The 21,949-nt window shown below is 40.7% G+C and overlaps 5 protein-coding genes across 5 annotated transcripts in view; 2 read left to right on the top strand and 3 right to left on the bottom strand.

Annotated features, from left to right (window-relative positions):
- LOC126565173 (CD63 antigen-like) overlaps positions 1 to 21,949 on the bottom strand; it is a 317,200-nt gene that overhangs the window by 210,123 nt on the left and 85,128 nt on the right. The gene's annotated exons all lie outside the window — the stretch shown is intronic.
- Positions 9,150 to 13,625, top strand: LOC126560555 (CD109 antigen-like). Its single transcript, XM_050216512.1, has 8 exons — positions 9,150 to 9,220; positions 9,294 to 10,812; positions 10,886 to 11,038; positions 11,102 to 11,250; positions 11,316 to 11,611; positions 11,711 to 13,302; positions 13,371 to 13,524; positions 13,588 to 13,625. Exons 1-8 carry the CDS (start codon positions 9,150 to 9,152, stop codon positions 13,623 to 13,625), a joined length of 3,972 nt encoding a protein of 1,323 aa, XP_050072469.1.
- On the bottom strand, positions 15,183 to 16,691 carry LOC126565579 (probable NADH dehydrogenase [ubiquinone] 1 alpha subcomplex subunit 12). The gene is made up of 4 exons (XM_050222769.1): positions 16,511 to 16,691; positions 16,244 to 16,421; positions 15,997 to 16,081; positions 15,183 to 15,360 (listed from the first exon to the last, which is right to left on the bottom strand). The coding sequence occupies exons 1-4, from the start codon at positions 16,603 to 16,605 to the stop codon at positions 15,287 to 15,289; spliced, it is 432 nt and encodes a 143-aa protein (XP_050078726.1). The 5' UTR covers positions 16,606 to 16,691; the 3' UTR covers positions 15,183 to 15,286.
- LOC126560553 (serine/threonine-protein phosphatase 2A activator-like) lies at positions 16,936 to 18,104 on the bottom strand. The gene is made up of 3 exons (XM_050216511.1): positions 18,092 to 18,104; positions 17,511 to 18,022; positions 16,936 to 17,451 (listed from the first exon to the last, which is right to left on the bottom strand). The coding sequence occupies exons 1-3, from the start codon at positions 18,102 to 18,104 to the stop codon at positions 16,936 to 16,938; spliced, it is 1,041 nt and encodes a 346-aa protein (XP_050072468.1).
- LOC126564445 (cryptochrome-1) lies at positions 18,382 to 20,191 on the top strand. The gene is made up of 2 exons (XM_050221503.1): positions 18,382 to 18,620; positions 18,686 to 20,191. The coding sequence occupies exons 1-2, from the start codon at positions 18,382 to 18,384 to the stop codon at positions 20,109 to 20,111; spliced, it is 1,665 nt and encodes a 554-aa protein (XP_050077460.1). The 3' UTR covers positions 20,112 to 20,191.

Raw genomic sequence — 21,949 nt, 5'->3', positions numbered from 1 at the left:
GGCACTTTTTGTGGCTAAAAGTGACACACCAAGCGGGTGGATAATTGAGATATTTCAAGGATTTGTATCGTGCAGGATGTGATTAAAGAGAACAAATCAAAATTTGGACAACATTCAAATATTTCTGCTTTTCAAGACGTTACAATATAGATTATTCGTCTGAGCTTTCCGTTTCCGTAGGCCCAAAAAAAACCGTTTCGCGTATGCACGTGTTGGGCCAATTTTTGAGTGGCGCAAAATTTTGTTTCCTACTTTCCAGCAAAAAACAAAAAGAAAGCAAACCCTTCATCATGCCAACACACGCCGTCAGGTTGTCAAATAATTTGGCAAGTTATTTTAGAACTTATTAAAACTCAATTAATTCCTTGAGCAGGGTTCACCTGCTCAGCCCGAGTTTTACGAGGCCTGTATGAGGCTCACCCGCTAGTCTCACAGCATCTTTGCACCATCATTGCACACACGCACATTACCGTTGCCGTAAAATTCTTGGCCAAGAATCCTTTTTCCCCTTTCCCTGGGGCCTTCTGGCCTGGTAAACTCTTCTCAGCCATCATCACATGTGCGGCCCATTTTCCCATTAAAAGCACATTACGTTGAACCGTGCCGGGGTTGGGTAGGGACGAAGAGACGAACGATGGAAGTAAATTTATTTCACGCATCATAAATATCCTGTACCTTTTACCATATTTTCTGTTTCGATCAAGCGATTTGCTTGATGTTCCAGTTGGTACTTGGAAGGGTTTTGAAAAATGAATAATGAGAAGAAGCAAACTGGTAGTATTAAAATGTAGAATCATCTTTGTAGTGATCACATCAATTAAACATTTTAATTGATGCCTTTAAAATATTGCTTTTAATTTCAAGTTTTAGTAACTTCTTGAACGGTACCTCAACCAATCTCTTCCAACTATATTAAAGCTGATCGTGACATCTTATCCAGTTTTATATAAATCATAAAACAGGAAAGACAAAAAATGATTAAACGTAATTATTATTACCAGTAAACCAAAAACACACACTTATTCAACATTCAGCTTAGCTCAGAGTTTGTAGTTAAGCAAGGAGAATGACTTTAAAAAATACAGAAGATCATACAAAGCCGTTGATGTCTTCCGCGAAATGTAAAGAAAAAAATCAATCTTAAAAAGAACAGCAAAGAGATCAAAGAACAAAACAAACATATAAAACTATTACATATACCTAAAAGCACACAATCCGCCGTAAACTGATGTAGCTAAGATTTGTTAAAATAAACCCGTTTAACCCCTGGATGGACGTAACGTGATATACGCGGATTTTGATGATGTTTCCAAGCATATATCTAGAGTCAAACATGGTTCCGTTTTTGTTTGTGAGCATAAGAACAAATAAGAGCAAATCCATACCAAGTTATTAACATTACTTGAATACAATTCAGTACCAGAGCAATGCCAAGTGAGCCATGCACGAAAAAACACTTTGAGGGAAATCATTGTAAACACACTGCAGTAAATAACACATTGTAACTTATCAAAGTTTAACTGTATATAGAGAGCAACGTACATAAATTGTTTAAGGTTAGTAATATGTAACTTACTCACAAGAATTGTGTAACAAAATGTGAGCCAGGTTTTACACAAATGTTTTATAAAGCGTGCGGAAAAAAAGGGACGTCAATGTTGCTGCAATAGCTACCTTTTTGTTTTTCATTTTTATTGTGTACAGTTCAATTTGGCATAGCTAGTGTTGAAAAAAGGCAAAACAAAGTACACAAAGCAACAATGATCAATACGCTTAACCAACATAAGCAAGAGAAAACATCAATTTTCACGTACTCATACAGACACCAATTGCTTTCGTTTTAAATGATTTTAAGCTCAAAAAATGGTAATTTCGTTTTTTTTTAAATTACATTATCAAATTTTCAACTCACGCTAAGAGCTAACTAACCAACATGAATAAAGTTCGCTAACTCAAATGAATGTATCAGCCAGTAAGGAAGGTGAAAAAAAATCACGAGAATTTGGTTTACGTTTGCTAAAAACGTTGTGCGAGAGAGGCGAAAAAAAAGTGGAACGAGAATTTATGATAACAAAAGAGACACAATATCAACATAAATCAATGCATATGTTAAAACCTTATCTAAACAACAATCCTTCTAGCATAAAAGGACACACGCCACACGAACGCAAGCAGTGTATAACAAGCGAAACAAAAAACTAAGATAAACACTAAACTTACAAACAAAACAAAAAAGGGATAAAACACAGCACAAAAACAACTCAACCAAACTAAAGAAATCAAACAAGTTCAACGGTACGGAACGATACGGGAACGAAACACATACACACACGTTCATACATAGTAAATCTATCTACCATCTCCATTGAGTAATAAAATAACAAGACAATAAATAATTTAATGCTTTTACCAGGTACTGAATGAACGGTGAAAACACACGGCAACAGCCAGTTTGCCATGAAATGAGCCAATAGGAGCAAGCAGAGAGATGTTGTGGTTTTAGCCCCACAGTGCAAAGCGCAAGAAAGATAGTTAAATGAAAGTACTAATATTAAACGATCTATATATATATAGCCTACCGATGAAATAAAACAAAATATTCATAAGAAAATGTAAGCTATTTAAAAATTCTTGGGCATTTTTTTTTAGTAGCAAGCGTTTGAGAATGGTAAGTAGTTAATTTTTGATCATTTAATTTAATTTATTTATTTATTTATTTATAATTAATTATGACGGTCCAGTGCCGTATTGTTCACACCGCTTGTATTGAAGAAAAAAAAAAAACAATTATATTGATAAGGCATTTCCTCCTTATTCTTTTGCCTTATCCCGGGCATACTCGGTTATCATTTAATTTAAATTATTTGATAAATTATTATTTATATACTATTATTATTATGATTATATTGCTTATTTGATATCAAATTTACAAACTTTATTTATTTCCACCTTAATCTGTTGAATTCAAATATTATATCAATAATTACTTTCAATAAATACTAGTTAATAAGAACTAGGCTTCTTTGCCCTGCTTCAGGATGTACGACATGTCTCGTATGATGTCCAAACCAATTTCTAAGCTCCTCATCAACAATTCCAATACATCATTTATGCTTAAATAGCTCACCAAAAATTTGGTTCTGATTGCATCCCAAGGACGTCACTGCCTAATCAATACAATTTTGACAAAAACTTCCCACGACGGTGTTGTAAAAATTGATCAGTATGGTATTAAAATGCATATTTTAGTTGAACTTCATACACACGAAACCATACGAAAAATTGAGAAACATTCCACACAACCACAAATATATAAAAGAATATTCCAAAACTGACCTCTAGTTCATGCCATACGTTGGCTGTATAAAACAATACGGCTTTGTGTTTAAACGAATCGAAAGCATCATAATTTAAATCGCTATGCATCGGTGTAAGAATTTTGGTATTAAATTATTCACCTCTCGAACAACAACGTAAGTAGCGAAATCCGAAGGCGCATTATTGTTCCGATCGTGCCTGCTACGGGCTCCATAAAAACCTTCGATCCAGAAGACTTCAACAACATACAGAATGCACGATACATTGCAGACGGATACGTCCGTTTAGTCCTCTACGAGTAAGAGTCCTAGACTATTCAAACGCAGGACTATTTTTGGCGTTGTGTGCGAGCAGTGCGTGCTGTGTGCGAAGGATTATATCCCAAGCAGCCAAATAATTATAAGCAGCCAAATGTAGCATGCTAAAGATCGCTGCTCTAATACGCATTTTGCAGTAGATAAGCAGCGCCAAAGTTCGTCGTACTTTTAACCGGCTCCTAAGCAGCCTCCGTACGTCAAACTCTAAAAGAAAATTTTTATGCACATTTAAATTTCTAACAAGACAGAAAAAACATGTGGTCCTTGTCTGACTTGTGGTTTCATGCTTGTGGTTGTGTTGTTATATGTGCAGCTGATGGGGCTTGCTTAGGACAGTTTGTGATGTAGTAGGCATGATTTTTAGCTGTGGTAGTCTTGTGTGTATGCATATTTTATTCTGTATGTCTGATTTATTGAGAATCGAACTGCAGTTTTCCTGTTTAACAGAGCGCTACTTTGCGAATGATACCTATTTGTCTGTTGTTGGACAGTGTGCAACAAGCACAGAAAAAACCTACTCTAGTTCCAAGCAAGAAGTACAAAGGATGTGTGGAGTTTTACTTTCTTTTTAATTGTTTTGAGTGTACGATCATTGAGGGGACAATCTTTCTATATATGAGCTGAACGGCCACAACCGGATGAAAGGTGAGTCAAAATAGGCCCCAGCTTGAAGTAGCATTTATCACTTAATCTGATCAATTAGCCCTCCTCCCCCTCTCGCAGCCTACAAGGCGCCCACCTACTCAGCTTAACATTGTAATTCGCCACCGAGCAGAGATGTGAATCATATTTATTTGATAGAATTGGTCAGGAAAATGTTGCAACCATTCGACGAGGCGCCTTCGGCTTGGTCTTTTTTACGACGGAGCACTTGAAGGTCGCTCATTTCGCTCATGGGAAAACCCGTCTCTGATTGTGAATTTTAATGTGTGCTGTTGCATCTGAACATTTGTGGTTAGCACTAGTTGAAGACACGAAAAATTCAGAACATATTGGTCATAACTGTTGAATAAAAAATAAACATATTTTATTCGTATGCCACGGCCTGATCGCCTTGCTAAATATACATTCTATGTTATGTTATTATTTTCCAACATAATCTATAATTTAGTTTTTATCGGTAAAAATGTTCGGCAAACATTTCCTACGCCGTTTTTCTCCATTGAACAACCACAAAGTTCCGTAAAATACCATGTGCTGCTTAAGAAGCCTCACAGTTCCATGAAGTACCATGCTTCGTTTATCAACAAGCCTCATAGTTCCATCGAGTTATAGGTGCAAGTAGAAAAGCTTCATAGTTCCATCTGGTTCCACGCTCTTTTTAACAAGCTTCAAAGTTCAACCGTAGTTCGATTTTTCCTTAAGCAGCCTGCAAACAGCTAGCGGGTTCGATTTATTTGTTTTTGGCTATTTGGGATACCACGGGATAGATGAGCTGTTCATAACGTAAGTCAAATCCGGAAGGATACGGGGCACGTAATAATGATGCCCCACCAAGAAGGAGCTTTTCAGCCCTAGATCAAGCTTCCTGGAAATGGATAGGAGACCTGGCCTTGTATCACGACCTGCTCAACCTGAAGCACATCACACAGAAGACTTCTTGGCTATCCCCAATCCACATCGATAGGAATCTGTGAACGTAGCACACCATTGACACTAAGTTTAGCTTTATTATAGCTCCTAAGTATCCTTTCAGGAATCGAATACAATGTTCCATCCTAGGTAAGGCGGTCTAGTGTTGAGACAAGGCAGAACGGGCTTACAGATGTAGGTCGCAACTTGGGTACCTAAGGAATGCATAGAACTTTCATTAAATTAATCAATTAATCAATCAACAATTTCCTAACCTTAGACTGTCCCTTAGTCCTCCTTCACTGCGGAAGGAGGTCGAATTTTCTATCTCATACAAGTGCTGGTTAACTTTTAACCCTCTAAAAATTTTTGAATATTATTCTATGGAAGCATTAGCGTCTAAATTTGTTATTATGTTATTAGTTACTGTACGTCTACGAATATTTTATTTGTTTTTTATCTTATCAAGCATACCTCTAACTTCGATTTGTTTTAGGAAGTCCTTAGATAAGAATTACGACCCTTTTCTTCCTAGCCTAACTGGATTCTGCTGAGGTCCTTAAAAATTTCCTCAATCGTCAAAAAAAAAATACCTATAATACCCCAAACTATGAACAACGCCTGCATGCATAAATTTACACCAGTTTAGTAACGATTAATTACAAAACATTATTATGACATCACAACGTGCATTCCTAAAAGCGCACAGTGAAACTATCACGATTACGTTGGTCCTTGATGTTGTTACCCATTATCATCTCCATTTTAAAACGAGGCACCATTTGTCACAGTTTTCTGCATGCACTTACAGTTGTGTGTAATTAAAACGCTCAAGCAACCATTATCCCCGTGTATATACGTTCCTTAATAATGCTTTTAGTAGATGATTGCCATAAGAGCTGCTGGCATTGTACATAATTTGAAGCATCAGACAATGCTCATATTGCAATTTTGAAAGCAATATTTCATTAAGTAATTTACTAGCTATTTATAAATTTATGACAAAACACCAGTGTTTTTGACGTATTTCGTTTATATTTCACATCCATTCACTCGTTTTTATCTATATCGCACTATTTTTTCAACGTTGAATAATTAATGCCAGTTTCCTTAGTTGTTTTTTTTCGAATCTGCTGGCATTGCTTCGTTGGCAAAAAAAGAAATTCATTTTTTGTAGCTTTTTTAATTTAAATTTCTCATAGTCTAAGCTTTTTTTTTAGGCGCCAAGCCTTCTTTGTAATTTATGCGGTTGAATTGCATTTCGTTGTATTTTTTATTTATTTTGCTCATCGAAATTCTCCTCAACGATGAATCAATGTAAGAGAAACCATCCTCGAACCATACTGTCTTTAGGAGGCAGATTGGCAGCAAGCAGAATAATTAATTTATTGCTACGAAAAGAATATCAATGAATCGAAACACCGCAAGGATTTTAATTGCTAAATGTCGTTAAAATTGGATCGGTAGTTAAAAATTATCAAATAGATTACAACAATCGCAGTGGTCTGGTCTGCAAAATGCTACCAGAATTCCAGAACCAGAATTATATTCCACAACATTTGCTAAGAAACCCATTACATATTCAATTTACTCTACAATATAAAATAGCTGCTAAGCTTTTAGAATCAATATTTTTTAAGAAAAAGCTTCAATTCCCACTTACATAATTCCACAACGAGCCATGATAAAAAAGGATGCATTTCATTGGAACTTAAAATACACCCCAAATACTACAAGATACGATTCATTCAAACCACTTCAGGTGTTCCACTTGTCTAATGGGACTGAGACTTGCCTTACAATGGGATTCTCGTTTCTTCCACATAATAAACATCCGCTTACAATGGCTGCGTGTAGCACTGACGTTCATTCATGCGCTCATTCGTAACGGATTTTGCCAGACTCACAAAAGATGTTGCTGAAAATTTGCCAATGCTCCAGTAAAACGTTGCTGCGTAGAACATTGTACAAGTGCATCGTCTTATGCCGACAGTGAATGTGCTCTTTGTTGGAATTGAACGAAATTTAAACATCAATACATGCCTAAAGTTGTAGCACATATCAGTGTTCAGCATCTAGCAATGTAAGACACTTAAAGCCACTTACTTTAGGTCTATTTAATGCTGATCTTTATATACATATAAATCTACTGATGAGTTTTTGAAGAATTAAAAATGAAAAAAAAATCTGAAATAATATGGCATCTGATATTTGATATATATATATGTCATAATAATATAACATGTACCCAAAAAGTCACTCAACACCATCCCGCGAAAAAAAGCTCCACGATTAGTCTCGTACTGTTAAATTTCACTCGATAACAGCAGCATGAAAGTTGGTATCAAACAGAATCCTTTCCAAGCGCTCCGCAAGGCCGATTCCGGTGCCGGTTGTTGTGGTGTTGTTCAAATAATCTCGAACCGCCGGTAACGGTCTACACAGCTTGGAGGCTTGTAGTACGGAGACTAACTCCATATCGTCCGTATGGCGCACACACTTGTGCACCCAATGTGCACGCAACGACAACAACAAAAAAACCAACTGCACCCGGAACGAGCCTCCTAAAGTTCGCATTGTTTTTCGCACGTGGTGGCCTCTACGGAGCGGAAAACATTTTCCGGCCGTGCTTGTGCTGCGAAAAACGCACCACTTCACAAACCACCAGTTTCGATGTCGAAGCAGGCATTAGAAATCGGCGAAAGTCCAACCGCCACTCGGCAGAGGCACACTTCCACAGCACCGTTTCTAGACAACAATTTTAGCGAGCCCACACAACTCATAAACCGCGATTGTGTAGTGTTTATCTTTGGCGATGCAGTTAGAAAATTTCGTCTGTTTATTTGGTTTGTAGCTTCTGTTTGACGTGGTGTGGTTTTTTTGGTTTTTGGTGAAGCAAATCCCGTTTCGGCAAATGCAGGCAAGGGAATTATAGAACTCGTTCGTAACATTATTTTGTAAACCATTTTCACGGTATTATACTAAAAACACAAATAAAAAATGCTTCAACATGTTTACCAAACCAATTATCAAGGATTTTGTTACAAAAATGCAAGATTCGACTGACAGAGTACTGCTCTTTGTACAGCAAACATCTTAAGACGAGCAAATATTTGCTGTTTACTTTACAATTCACCCGATATGTGTGCCAACTGACCAAACGCAACCTTTGGTCTTTGAAGAAGGGAAAATGTGTTCCATTCCACTAGTGCCAACAATTAAATGCTTCCATTCTTCTGCTACACTAACATCGACTCACACGTAAGCTGGTTCTAACGAACGGACAGACTCCCTTTTTTCCTCAACCCGAGTCAATGTTTCGCCAATAGACAGCTTAATGATTGTTGTGTAGCTTTTTCTGATAAAACACAACCACCAGCCCCAAAATTGACGTAGGGTGCCGGTGCGTGATTTATTGTTTGAGAGGCTAATGGGAGCCGTCAATAAATTAGACGTGTCTTGGACGTCTTTCATCTCTCGTTTCCGCAACATTTTTGATGAGTCAGAACTATCTTTACACGCAGTGGAATGAAGTTAAAAGGGGTGGTGTTAATGTCATCTTCGTTCTGTCGAACTTCTTATTGGATTCATTGATCTGGGTTTACCGCAAAGAGGATTTTAAGATCCAAGCTTACCCATTATAGATTATTCCCAATTCAACGTGAAGAGCATCTTTCGTATGAGGCATTTTACCCAAATCAGGTTTTTTTTTTGGACTTTACATCACATGCCATAAAAATGTCATTGAACCAAACATTGGAAGAACACTGTAGAGGCATTCCTTCAACCAACACATACCTCACTTTACGGGTAGTATTGATAACCTTTCCAGTGACACTGGGGAATCCCGTCTCGCAGATGATCTGGCCGGCAGCCTATCAGCTCCAACCATTCAAGACATTCAGTCTTGGGCCTTCGGACGCAGGGGCAAGATTTAGCAAAATGTACTCTCGTGTAGCGATTTGTTGTTTGGTGTTGTGTACAATTACAGGAAGCGCATTGGCCGATGAAGGGTACGTACATATATATGTTGTCTGAATTTACAATATTCTGGTTAGTAATACGCCTTCATTGAATCATTTATAGTGATTACATTTCCATACTAACCACCTGGTCATCAGCAGGAAGCGATAATGTAAGCATCATACTGGCCAACATGGACAACGTGGCCAGTACGTTCGAAATAGAAAACATCGGTATGGAAGATGGTGATTTGATAGTTTCCACCACGATCGATCCGAAGCATGTCCAGCTCTACCTTATTCCACCCGAATGGAGTCAAGCCACTAGTGAAGCGATTCAGCTGGACATCGTTACCTCGTCCAAAACTCCCGAAGAAGCACGTCTGACAGGACAAATTAAACTGGCCCAGCAACCGAAAGTGTTAATTCAACTTAGTGACACCCTTCACACTCCGGGAGACTTTTTGAAGTTTCGCATCTTACTAACGGACGAACTGAATAAGCCTTTGCCAAGCAGTGAGCATCCGTTTAATCTCACGATCGCTCTACAGCACGAATCCCAGCACACGGTGGCATCCTGGGATGCTAAGCTCGTTCCAGGTGATATCTATAGTGGTCAACATCTCTTCGCCGACGATCGAGATATTGGTGATTGGAACATGACAGTGACGATCGGAGAACAAACCACATCCAAACGATTTCAAGTGATGCTATATTCAGCTCCAATCCACAGGATAACGATTCAAACAGAAGATATGGTCACACTTCAGGATGCAGATCTTACGATTAACGTTGAAGCAATGTACACGTTCGGAAAACCGCTCCGTGGAAACTTAACGGTGACTGTGACGGGAGGTGATGATCGTATAGTGAAGCGATCCTCACCCATCGCTGGTAACAAGATTGTAATGATTCCGATGGAAGAAATAATTACCGCACGGAATACAGCTCAAACAAGGATTATTCATGTTAACGCTACGGTGTCCACAACGAATGGAATAACGCAGCGCACATACAGTCAAGCTAGATCGGTTGAAGTTTACGCCTCTCCGTATAAGTTGGATGTGCTAAGAATGGTTGACTTTACACCAGGACAAAATGCAACACTTTTCATCAGACTGACTAAAGCAAATGGCAAACCTCTCATCGCATCAGGACACAGGAAAAAAGACGTATCTGTTCATGTAATGTTCGACAATGATGATTCAGTAAGCGCGCGCAAGTTCGTAACATCGTTGGATAACGATGGCACGGCAATGCTTTCATTCCCCACCGATAGTAATGCGGAGCTTTTGACGGTTGCGATGCAATATCAGGAAGTGTCCGTCTCAATAACCCTAGAACCAGCCTACAGTCCCCAGCTTTACGTGCGTATGGTGAATCCTAAACAGTTTGAAAGAACAAATGGTTTCAAACTCGCACTAGTATCGTCCCATCCAATGGACGGAGTACTGGCAGTGATTCGTAAGCATGATGGTGAAAATATTCCAATTTTAGTTTATTGCAATCTTCAAAACTACTACGAACATTTCGTGCCGCTGATTCAACCTGATGATGTGCAGCGAGTGTATGTGTTTGGGAGATTTGGAGGAACTTTAGTACAAGCTTCGACCTCTTACCAAGAACCTGCTCTATCTAATCGGGTACAATTGAATGTTTGCAATGAAAAAACCCGAAAAAGAGCTACAGAATTTATTATTTATTGTACTTTGCCAGGTGACTCTACTGATGAATGGCACGAATGTCAGGATATTCAGCAAAGGAGATGAATCTCGCATTGGCATAGCAGTTTATGAAGGTTTGTTAGATTTTGATCATCTAGAAAGCATCTATGCTCGGTCCATGTTCAATGGATCCATCTATCCAGCGGTAAGGAAGTGCTAATGTGCAGAAATTATGCTATCTTACAACAAAATATTCGCTTATTTGTAGATTGAAGATGTATTCCCACTGTCCATCAACGACTTGACAGTGATGCCACCGGTCCAACAAATGGGCGCAGACAACCAACAAGACAGAAAGCTAAACATCAGTGCATCGCCATTAAATCGTTTACTTCATTGGGAGGAAGGAACTACAAGGTATGTGGTCCATGCACAAATACGTTTGTTCCTCCCTAATGCAGATACGGATCCTTTCTTCTTAGCAATCAGAAGGCAACGTTTCAATTCCAGCCTCCTCCACACATCAACCAACTGACGGTAAGCGCATTCGTGTTTAGCCCCAGCCAAGGACTCGGTATCGCAGAACCGATCCAGTGGCAACGTCAGCAGGATATAGAGATCTACCTTCACATCCCGTACTCGGTGAAAAAGTTGGAAGTAACTCCTGTTGATGTTTACATTGTAAATAATCGCCTCGAAACGGTGGATTTTCTACTGGTGGAGCTGTTGAACAGAGCTAACGAGTTCCAGTTTCTCAACAACTCCGGACGTACTGATGGTGAGCAACAACTATTAATTATTTCGTCCAAACTGCAACCACTTGCATTCTAATTTCTCCTTTTGTTTTTGATATTCCTCCGGATCGAATCTAACCAAGCTACTCAAAAAATCTTGTACGGTAGGCTAAAGCCGAACGAGGTACAGCGGGCAGAGTTCCTGATACGTCCCAAGAAGCTAGGCTCGATTACACTAAAAGCAAACGCTTACTCTCAAGGCAACGTAATCGCTAGGGCAGAAACAATACTTCGAACTATACCAGAGAGTGTACAACAAATCGGAAGTATCGTACGTTTGTTCACCGTAGACAATTCTACCGAACGGTTGGATGCAGTTAAGATACCAATTCCGCGTACGGTTGATATCGGATCGGAGAAGATCACGCTATCGCTATACCGTGAACAGCTTCAAATTGCTTCACTTCCGGTAAGCTTACTGCTCGACAAGCTTGTCCCGGCGGATCCCTATACGGAAACCATAAGAGCATCCTTAACGTTGGACGTGTTGTCCCTAGCTAAATTAGAGTGGACCGAGAGGAAGACCCATGCTGAAAGAGTAATCAACGAAACGACTCCTAAAATCGTAGAGTTAAGCAACGACAATGCCTATTTCACTATATCCGATCAACATAGTCCAGCATCAGAGTGCTGGGACACGGTCATTGCACTACAGGCACTAATCTATTCGAACAGACATCTCCATAGTGAAGATGCCGAAGGTGTCATCATATCTGCCCTTAATTGGTTGAAGACGAAGCAAGCAAACGAAGGCCACTTCTGTGCCGACGAAGATGCGCAGGATGAAATGAAGCAAATCGAAAAGACTTCCCACGTTTTGTTGATATTTCTTGAAATGAGACAATACATCTGGCGACACGTGTCTGTTATCGATAAAGCAAGAAGCTATCTGCTTTCGAATACTGCCTCGCTTCACACACCGTACCATCTTGCGTTGGTTGGACACGTATTGCAATTTTCTTTAGGACGCCCTACCGGGACGGAAAAGCATGCCCTGATCGATGAAAAAGTATCCCAAATTCTGAACACTCTATTGGACCAGAAATTACAAGCCTCTTCCGGATTGAAGATGTGGTGGAATGGTACAGCTTCAGCAACGGATCTGGAAACTACCGCATATGTGTTGCTGCTTATGACCTCCAAAAAGTACTTATTTAATGCAGCACCGATAGTTAATTGGATTAAAGGACAACCATACCGCCGAGCGACACCTTCCATCACACCCAACTCACATATAGCGCTTCGGGCACTGATAGAGTATGCAAAGCACACAACGTTTCTGGAGAAGCGCTACAAAGCAACGATCATTGCTAGTGACAAAACTGGTGCACTAGCTCGACAGGAACTGCACCACGATAGCAATAATCATGTGCTGATACTTCCAGCGTCCACCCGATCGGTAAGCTTCACGATCAGTGGTACTATTTCCGGTGCGTTTGAAATCAACTACAGTTACATGGAGAGTGTAACGATGCAAACGCAAAAGTTTAACATAGATCTTTACCGATACGAGACTTCCGACGAGGATTATACCGATTGGCGCGTATGCATTCGTTTCCTGCCGAAAGGGTTCTATGAGAAAACACGCATGGTTACGTGCGAGATTTCGTTCCCAACTGGGTACATCGCATTGGACGACAGCGTGGATGAGTTGAGGCAACTTGATGATGTGGTGGTAGGTTCCGATTTGGTGAAACTCATCAAGATTCAATAAGTTACATTTAAATTTATTTCCATTACTAGACTACAGTACTGCGAAACGATGAAACACTATTATCGATCACGTTTGAAGAGATTGGAGTGCAGCAAAAATGCTTCAATGTGACTGGATTTCGACGGAATGTGGAAACTCGCCAACTACCGGGTACAATTAGGGTGTTTGATTTAGCTGATGCGTGTAAGTATATTGAGCAGTTTAGTTTTGGTTCTTTCAGATAAATGGTATTTTATTCTATTCCAGCCAACATTGCATACAAACAAATGGGCAATCAAGTCTGAGAAGGAGCTTAAGAAATTAGAAGAAATATTCATGTTCTTCATTAATGCGAGTAACTGTCAATCAGTGTCGGCTTTCCGCCACTGTTGTCCATCAACAAACTATTTAATGTAGATGTAAGAAATTCAAATAAAACTGACTATGATATGCGTTAGTGAGTAATGCCATTATTAAGTCGATAATGACTCCGGCGCCGGACTTTACAAGGGACGAGCGGGTTTCAAATCCTGTCCGGACCGTTCCTCCGTAGTTATGGCTGACTACACAACCACGTGTTATCGGCATGTCTAGTAAGTCATTCGATGTCCGGCGTGACCTTAGAAGGTCACTAAGTCACGAAAAAGATGACCATCATTCGTAAGGACACCGACAGGATCATTTGGACAGGTCTCTGAAGCGGACATTCTAAGGATTTATTGTGACAGGAAAGGGAATAAGGGAGCATTTTCTTGACCGAATTTCTTGGAATTATCTTGTCGAAAGGTGTAGTTGCTTTCCAACCATATTTTCAGCAATGGTTCCTCCAGATTTATAGATAAAATTTAAATTAAATCAGCTAGTGCCATGATTCCATTGATGAATGTCCAATTATCCATTGGAGATGCTTGTCTTGCAGCTCTTCAATCACCTTAGGCCACCTTTTGGTCGCCGTTTTTCATTGAACAGTTCAAATTTAGATTCTTCCGATCACACAACATGTTCCCAGAACTCCATGAGCTGAGTTATGTGGGTTCTAGCGAATTGGCGTACCGATTTTTTTTTCTAAGGTCAACTGTGAAAAAAGTGGCCCGATATCGGTAGGTTTAGCTTCCTTTCATTTCACGGAAAATTAAGATTGGATTTTTGTTGCTCTCTCAGGTGATTTGCGATCCTCTCAGGTGATTTTGTTTCCTCCCTCGCCCCGACTGATCAGTATTCGGGTTCTTCAGAATAATCTTTTAAAGAGCACCACGACATACTACCCATATCTCTCTGCAATTTCGTGTTGTGTTTGGTTTCGATTTAATCCTCAGGTTAAGGTTTAAGACCTGAGCGAATTTTGTTGCCTCCCAGTCAATGGCTTTAAAATTACTTCTGGTAAACCCAATACGTCTACAATGTTGACTAATGACTGAATATTGAGGCTGGTGTAAACATAAAAAAGTGGTTTGAGTCGGATATTCCACCGGTTTCTACACTGAAAATTAAATTTACGTTGAAAGATTTTTTGTCACGCCTCAAACAGAAGATAATTGAATATTCCGATGGTAATTAATTTAAATCCACGTAAATATTCCTAAAGCATGTTATGTGAATTCCATAAGAACTAAACATGTGTACATAGAACGATTCTAGCATAATTGATCTTTTCGCCAGTCACTGCATCACATTCAAATCCCACCACCAGGTTAGAAAAGCATAATTAACCAAAATATACCTTACCTTGTTCAAAATTTTTGTTTGATGGAGCAGATTTTTTATGGAGCTTTTCAATCGTTTGAAAAGCTTTGTAGAAGTGATATATGTGGTGATACACAATAGATAGCAGAAAGCAGTTTCTACACGATCTCACACTAGTATTACTTTCGGACAGCTGTATTCACCATCGTAGTGCTTCAGAAGCCACTTATGTACAACCTTCTACAAGCTTTTATATTGATTTAACGCAACCACAAATCACACTTCATTTCGGTAGCGACTTTTTCGGATCCCATGCTTCAACCTTCGGGCGGGTGGTTGAGTACGGCATGTAGGAATCTAGAATAGAAGGAAAGACAATAGTGATTAGAATTTCGTTCCGAGCCTATTAGGTTTGTTCCGTTCCTTCGATGGAACGATCGAACTTGGATTTAAATAAAATTGCGACGTAGGTTTTTTTCACCTACTGCTTTCTGTCCATTGAAATGTTAAAACGTGCAAAATAATCTTATTTTTCTGTATGAAGCTCCATTATATTATTTCGAAAGCAACGCTCAACTCTTTTTCTATTTGAATTTTTGAAAACCAGATGAATCCCAATGCCGTAGTGAGAACTGGCTATCAGACTACGTGAAATCAACAATTTTAGTAAGCCATTTGATGGCCGACGTGATCTAGTAGATCGATAAGTCAAGAAAAAGGAAAAATCATAGAAAACAGTATTTTTGTGGAAATTGAGATCCTCCCCAAGGCAGGAAGGTCCTTGATCTTCGATATTGTTAGGTACTAGACCGACAACACCTGCAAACAAAGTCACCGTGTGTTTTCATTTTTTGTTTGAAGTAAGTTCAAATAACTTGTCAGGTTCGTGTCGTTCCTTTTTGAAAATAAACTAGTTCCGTTCGGTTCCGAAAAAAAGTTTTTCTTAACTAGTTTACATTTTCTACCAGTTGACTACTTGCTGCACGGTCTTACCTTTAGTTCCGGACACATTTTGACTATGATCGAGCATCCACGAATAATGCGGACGGTTTCCATCCCGATTCGGTGGCAGATCAGTCTGGAATGAAAAGGATGAATGAATTATCAGAGGAGTATTCTATTACATATTCCCCGTTTTCAAGACTGGCTACTCAAACGTCGATTCGAGTAGTCGAGTCAAGGAATCACAAACCCCGGCAAGATTAGAGTGCCGACACACTAAACACCCCCGGCACCTTACCTTGTAATGCATCCATCCGAACCATTCCGACGGGATTTGAGAACCATCGTACTCCATATTCCAGTGCGGTGCGTACTCTACCCAACGATTACGGCCATAAAACTGAGACGGATCCTCGTAGTACTTGTTACCGTACTTGTCCTCTCCGACCAACCGGCCAGATTTCATCTCATCCATTCTAAAACGATAGCAAAAGACGGTTTGTTTTGATAGGCACCTCTGCACGCACACTCTATTACATAAGTTGATTTTCGGCCATTTACCCACCTGTACAGCTTGTACAAGCTGGCCCGGATACCTCCATTGTCGCGTATATAGTTGAACAGCTTGCCCAGCTTATCCAAACCAACGAAACGAGCCATTTTCGTGCCGGAGAAACACAGAAAGACGTCGCCGAAAAGATAACAAAATTTCTTTCCGAACTCCTTCCCGAGAACGATATTTTGATGAACAGAGCTGTCAAAATGACACAGCGATACGTAAATGTCAACACACACACACTCTAAGGGTGCGTTCTACTCGCACGCACGGAAAAGAGATTATTTTTCAAATTTTTATTTATTTTTTTTCACAAACTTACGTATTTTCCAATATCTAGTACGGCCAATGCAACCAACCAAACAGGTGTAATTTTCAATATGTTATTCTTCGAATAATCACAAACTAGAAGCACGTGTTAGTACATGCTTTTATCACATTCCATCGCCACCGGGAAACTTTGGAGGTGCCGGCACGGCCGGTGCCTGTTGCCGAGGAAGCTGACCCAGCCTCGGATTGGGCAACATCGTGCCCGGTTTAATCGTTTTAAGCGTAAGTATAGATCCGAAGTATACGTGTTGAATAACGGGGAACTTTGACAACACTTCCTTCTGGTACATCTTAATCAGCCCGGTACAGATCTTGGACCACTCTGGAACGGCACTGATGCTCCACAGCTGATTCGAGTGTTCGGCAAAGTGGCCCGTCTTTACCTGCTGTATGTAGTCGATGCAACCGACAAACATAAGTTCTTTTTTGTATTTCGCAATCGATTTTTCTTCCACAAACTGGGCCGGTTCGATGGGACTGTTCACGGCAAGCTGTGCACTACCCCATATGAAGGGAACGAACTGAAAATCGTCCAAACTCCATACACCATGACTTCCGGCTGGTTCCATGCGGTATGTCACCTGTAGCTTTCTCGCAAGGATGATGTATTTCTGGAAAAGCTGGGAAAAATACATTCAAATAAGTATAAGCGATCTTTCAAAATGCTACTTTGTTTTACCTTTAAGCCAACGGCCACCTCATCCTTCCGATCGAAAGCACCAATCTTGAACAAGCACATCAGAAACATAATGAAAGCCAACTCGTGTCCCGTACCATAATCGATACGCGTCGGATTTCCGAAACAATCAACAAAATACACACACAACTCTTTGCTTGCCTCCTTCAATGGATCCGGAAGTACGTCAGTAATGAGCTGCATGCTTTCTGATTGCATTTTTTGATACCAGCTCTTGAATGCAACGTTTCCGAACCGGGCCGGCTGATCAACTGGCGGCGTTTCGATCGCTAGTTGCTCCAATCGATCTAAAACCTTCATTAACTTTTCAACCACCGGCGGTATCGCCACTTCCTGGCTGTTACGGGTCCCTTGCAACGCCATCGACATACTGCTAATGAATCCCAGCAAATCGTAATAACACTCGGACATTCTCCACAGCTCCATATCGGCGGGCGATTTAACCAGCTTTTCCGGCACCACAAACACTCGCTTTGGTTCGCCATCGGCAGCACCTTGAACAAAGGACGGGAATAATCGTCAGTTGCTTTTTCTTCCAATGAAATGTTCTGCAATATTCTTACCACTCTCGGACATGATTTTGCTTGTTTTTATCGCAATTTACGGTGCAAGAAATAGTTTTCACCGCTGTTTGTGGCTAAAGTTGGATGTTTTTGTTTGTGAACCGTCAAGGTCGTCACGCCTGTCAAAATGCTAGAGGTGGAGCACGCTCGCAGTGTGCATTGTGTACTTTGACAACCGAATGCAAGCCTCGTACATAACGAACGTGCTCAACGATGTTTTGATCCAGGTTGAGCATGTGTATTTCGTCATATTTTAAAACCGTTTTCTCCGTGCTTTTCGCTATACCGTAATGGCCAAACGTGAAACTATCGTGCACTGGTTCCGGAAGGGATTGCGTATCCACGATAATCCGGCACTTACCGTAGCCGTAGACAGGGTAAGAGAAAATCCTACAAAATACTCCCTACGGCCAATATTTGTGCTTGATCCGGCCATACGCAAGTGGTTGCGCGTTGGTTCCAATCGGTGGCGATTTTTGCAGCAGACGCTGGTTGATTTGGATGAAAACCTACGCTCCATCAACTCGAGGTAAGTTACATTAAAACGCTCCTGTGTGTGGTGCATTCTAATCGTTCTTGAATATCATCTTGCAGACTCTACGTAGTGCGCGGGAATCCGGTGGAAGTATTCCCGAAGCTGTTCACCGAATGGAATGTATCGCTCTTAACCTACGAGCACGACATTGAACCGTACGCCGTGAAACGAGACGCAACCGTCGAGCAACAGGCTAATAAACACCACGTGCAAATTCATGTGGAAAAATCTCACACCATCTTTGACCCCGAAGTCATCGTAAAGAAAAATGCCGGTAAGCCACCACTAACCTATCAACGGTATGCAACACTTGCATCGGCCTGCAAAATACCTCCAGCACTACCGGCACCACAAAAACTTCCCGCTAAATGCACTGCACCAGCATCGGACAATGAGGAGCGCAAAAATTCAGCTTGCTACGATCCTCCAACCACGAAGGAACTGGGTGTAGATGAAAACACGTTGAGCAGCTGCAAATTTCCCGGCGGAGAAACGGAAGCTTTGCGCCGAATGGAGGAAGTTCTCGGTCGGAAGGCATGGGTGTGCAATTTTGAGAAGCCCAACACATCTCCAAATTCTCTAGAACCGTCCACCACGGTTCTGAGTCCGTACCTGAAGTTCGGTTGCCTAAGCGTTCGTCTTTTCTACACCCGTATATCGGACATTATCAAAGGGCAAAAACATTCCCAGCCACCGGTATCGCTGATCGGACAGATAATGTGGCGCGAGTTTTACTACTGCGTGGCAGCCGTAACTCCCAACTTTGATAAGATGGTCGGTAACAGTGTCTGCATGCAGATTGATTGGGACACGAACAAAGAGCATCTGGAAGCATGGACCCATGGGCGGACGGGTTATCCCTTCATCGACGCAATCATGCGTCAATTACGCCAGGAAGGTTGGATACATCATCTTGCCCGTCATGCGGTCGCTTGCTTCTTGACACGTGGCGATCTCTGGATATCGTGGGAAGAAGGGCAGCGTGTTTTCGAGGAACTACTGCTCGACGCTGACTGGGCGTTAAATGCTGGCAATTGGATGTGGTTATCAGCTTCTGCCTTCTTTCATCAGTTCTTCCGCGTGTACAGTCCGGTAGCGTTCGGCAAGAAAACTGATCCTGAGGGGAAATTCATTCGCAAGTACGTACCGGAACTGGCACGCTTTCCTGCCGGCATCATCTACGAACCGTGGAAGGCGAATCTCGAAACGCAAAAGAAGCTCGGTTGCATTATAGGGAAGGACTATCCAAAGCGGATCGTTATGCACGAGGAAATATCGAAGGCAAACATTCAACGCATGTCCGCCGCCTATAAACGTAACAAAGCACAGAAAGAGACCGATCTGGATGGTGACAGTTCTCCACCGGTGGCCAGTACGACGGGAAAAAAACGTCCTGCGGCGTCGTCATCGGCCACGAAAAGCGGTGCTACTCCCAAGAAGCGAAAGCTTGAAAACACCATCGAAAAGTTCTTGAAAAAGAAGTAAAATCAATGGAAGCTAAGCTCACACAATTATCAATACAAACTGCCAGTAATACTCAAGTTTAACTCACGGGTGAGTGTTAAGTATTTTTTGAAACATTGCTATTTTGTCTTATTATAAGGGTTTCCGAAAGTTCAATTTAACCATTGGCATCTTCTGTAGATGTGCTTACAAATCTTACGGAAGTATGAGTAGATTAAAATTAGATATAAGCTGGTGAGGGGCAAGCGTCCACCAACACAGACAAATACTTCGAAAAATGATAGTTTCCGTGCTTAAAAATACATGTGGGCTAAGAAATTCCTTCAAAAATTCCCCAAAATAGCTCTTTATTTTTACATTAGGCAGAAACAAACTACGAGTGAATTTTGACTCGTATTACAAAAAAATTGATAAATACATTGCGCAAGTATTCTCACGTACTTACCAGTTTTGCCTACGAGGTGGGTACTTTACTTACGATCTATTTACGTAAAGGACTAAAAATTCAATAAAAGATTAACCAAAAAATCACTTAAGAAAAATTCTTTCTTATTGCCTAGTAGTAATTATTTTATTCTAAAATATCCTTCGCAAAGACGCAAGAAATTAACAAAAAAACAACTCTGAAAGAAAAATGCATATCCATCTTGTTCATTTTGTTTTGAACACAAAACATATCTAACGCAGCATAAATATTGTAGTCGCCAAGTGATAATATAATTCTTCTTAATTTTGGTTTAACGATCTGTTGGGCATGCCGGCCATACATAGGCTCGCTTAATAGATTTAATGATACAACTTAGTTACAGAAATCCTCGATAACGCTCATGGTTTAGTGTCGTCATCTTCTAGTAAAATGTCCCTTATTAGTTGTTATTTATTATATTTTATTATAATTATTTTATATTATATTAATTATATATCTTATATTTATTCCATTATATTATATTATAATATTTTAACATTTTTATGTATGACGGCTTGCGCCGTATTGTCAACACCGCATGTGATGACTTTGTGTATAAACTAGTTTCCGGTTCATTTCGAAACAACCAAGCCTCAAACAAGTGTGCCTATGTCCAGTGGCGTGTTTAAAGGCAAGCGGAATGAGCGGCAGCCCTGAGACAGTTTCTCCCCGGTCAGCAGATTCAATATGATAGTGGCCCAGCGGAACTAACGGTCAGCGAATAAGGCGGCCGCATAGGGCCCCAAGAACTGCCTCATATAAGTGGACACATCACAGGGGCCCCGTGCGCAGTAAGTAGCTTCGCAACCGGGTATCATATTCGGAGGAAATGATGTACTCGTTGGGGCACCGGAAACACGGATAACATAACGGATGCTCTTATGAAGAATGACATGCACATTCAGTCCCTAAGAAAATGATCTCTTTTCAAAACTGGTCTGGCGGTCCTAAGGGAACCCGTCGGCACACGGAAAAATTCAATGGCAGCACACCGTGGGACCACCATAGCGCTGAACGTGTTAAAGCAAGGCTTCCCTCCTCACCCCGAAATCCATTCCACCAAGGGCCTTGATCCGCCTGTATCCGACAGTAGGGGCCCAAAACATCCATTCCGCGCAGTGCCCTCGAGAGGCAAAATTCACCACTGCATATGTCATTGACAATACGAGGAGGAGTTGGCTAGACAAGGAGTCAACTTGAAGAGAAGATAGGCAAACTCGTTTTGCTGGTGCACCAGCTTGGTAAAAACAGATATGTGATTTTGGTCCTCTGGTTATTCTAAGAGCTCTGGTAATCTTGATCGGAACTACGTACATAATGTGGTATCTTGCTATTTTACCTCGGTTATTGTTGCTGACGGGAAGAAACGGAACGCAAGCAACCGTTGTTTGTG

Source organism: Anopheles maculipalpis, chromosome 3RL (genome assembly GCF_943734695.1).
Source record: "Anopheles maculipalpis chromosome 3RL, idAnoMacuDA_375_x, whole genome shotgun sequence".
NCBI classification, from domain to species: Eukaryota; Metazoa; Arthropoda; class Insecta; order Diptera; family Culicidae; genus Anopheles; species Anopheles maculipalpis.
Note: the sequence above shows the minus strand (reverse complement) of the source record. Positions and strands in the feature narration are given on the sequence as shown.

What these genes read in the sequence shown, in the direction of transcription:
- LOC126560555 (XM_050216512.1), top strand. Translation starts at nt 9,150, where the DNA reads ATGTACTCTCGTGTAGCGATTTGTTGTTTGGTGTTGTGTACAATTACA. An exon ending in AGCGCATTGGCCGATGAAGG is followed by an intron (nt 9,221 to 9,293) that starts GTACGTACATAT and finishes AATCATTTATAG; the next exon opens with TGATTACATTTCCATACTAA. An exon ending in ATGGATCCATCTATCCAGCG is followed by an intron (nt 11,039 to 11,101) that starts GTAAGGAAGTGC and finishes GCTTATTTGTAG; the next exon opens with ATTGAAGATGTATTCCCACT.
- LOC126565579 (XM_050222769.1), bottom strand. Translation starts at nt 16,605, where the DNA reads ATGGCTCGTTTCGTTGGTTTGGATAAGCTGGGCAAGCTGTTCAACTAT. An exon ending in AGCTTGTACAAGCTGTACAG is followed by an intron (nt 16,422 to 16,510) that starts GTGGGTAAATGG and finishes CTATCGTTTTAG; the next exon opens with AATGGATGAGATGAAATCTG. An exon ending in TCGGATGGATGCATTACAAG is followed by an intron (nt 16,082 to 16,243) that starts GTAAGGTGCCGG and finishes TTTTCATTCCAG; the next exon opens with ACTGATCTGCCACCGAATCG.
- LOC126560553 (XM_050216511.1), bottom strand. An exon ending in AGGTGGCCGTTGGCTTAAAG is followed by an intron (nt 17,452 to 17,510) that starts GTAAAACAAAGT and finishes TATTTTTCCCAG; the next exon opens with CTTTTCCAGAAATACATCAT.
- LOC126564445 (XM_050221503.1), top strand. Translation starts at nt 18,382, where the DNA reads ATGGCCAAACGTGAAACTATCGTGCACTGGTTCCGGAAGGGATTGCGT. An exon ending in CTACGCTCCATCAACTCGAG is followed by an intron (nt 18,621 to 18,685) that starts GTAAGTTACATT and finishes ATCATCTTGCAG; the next exon opens with ACTCTACGTAGTGCGCGGGA.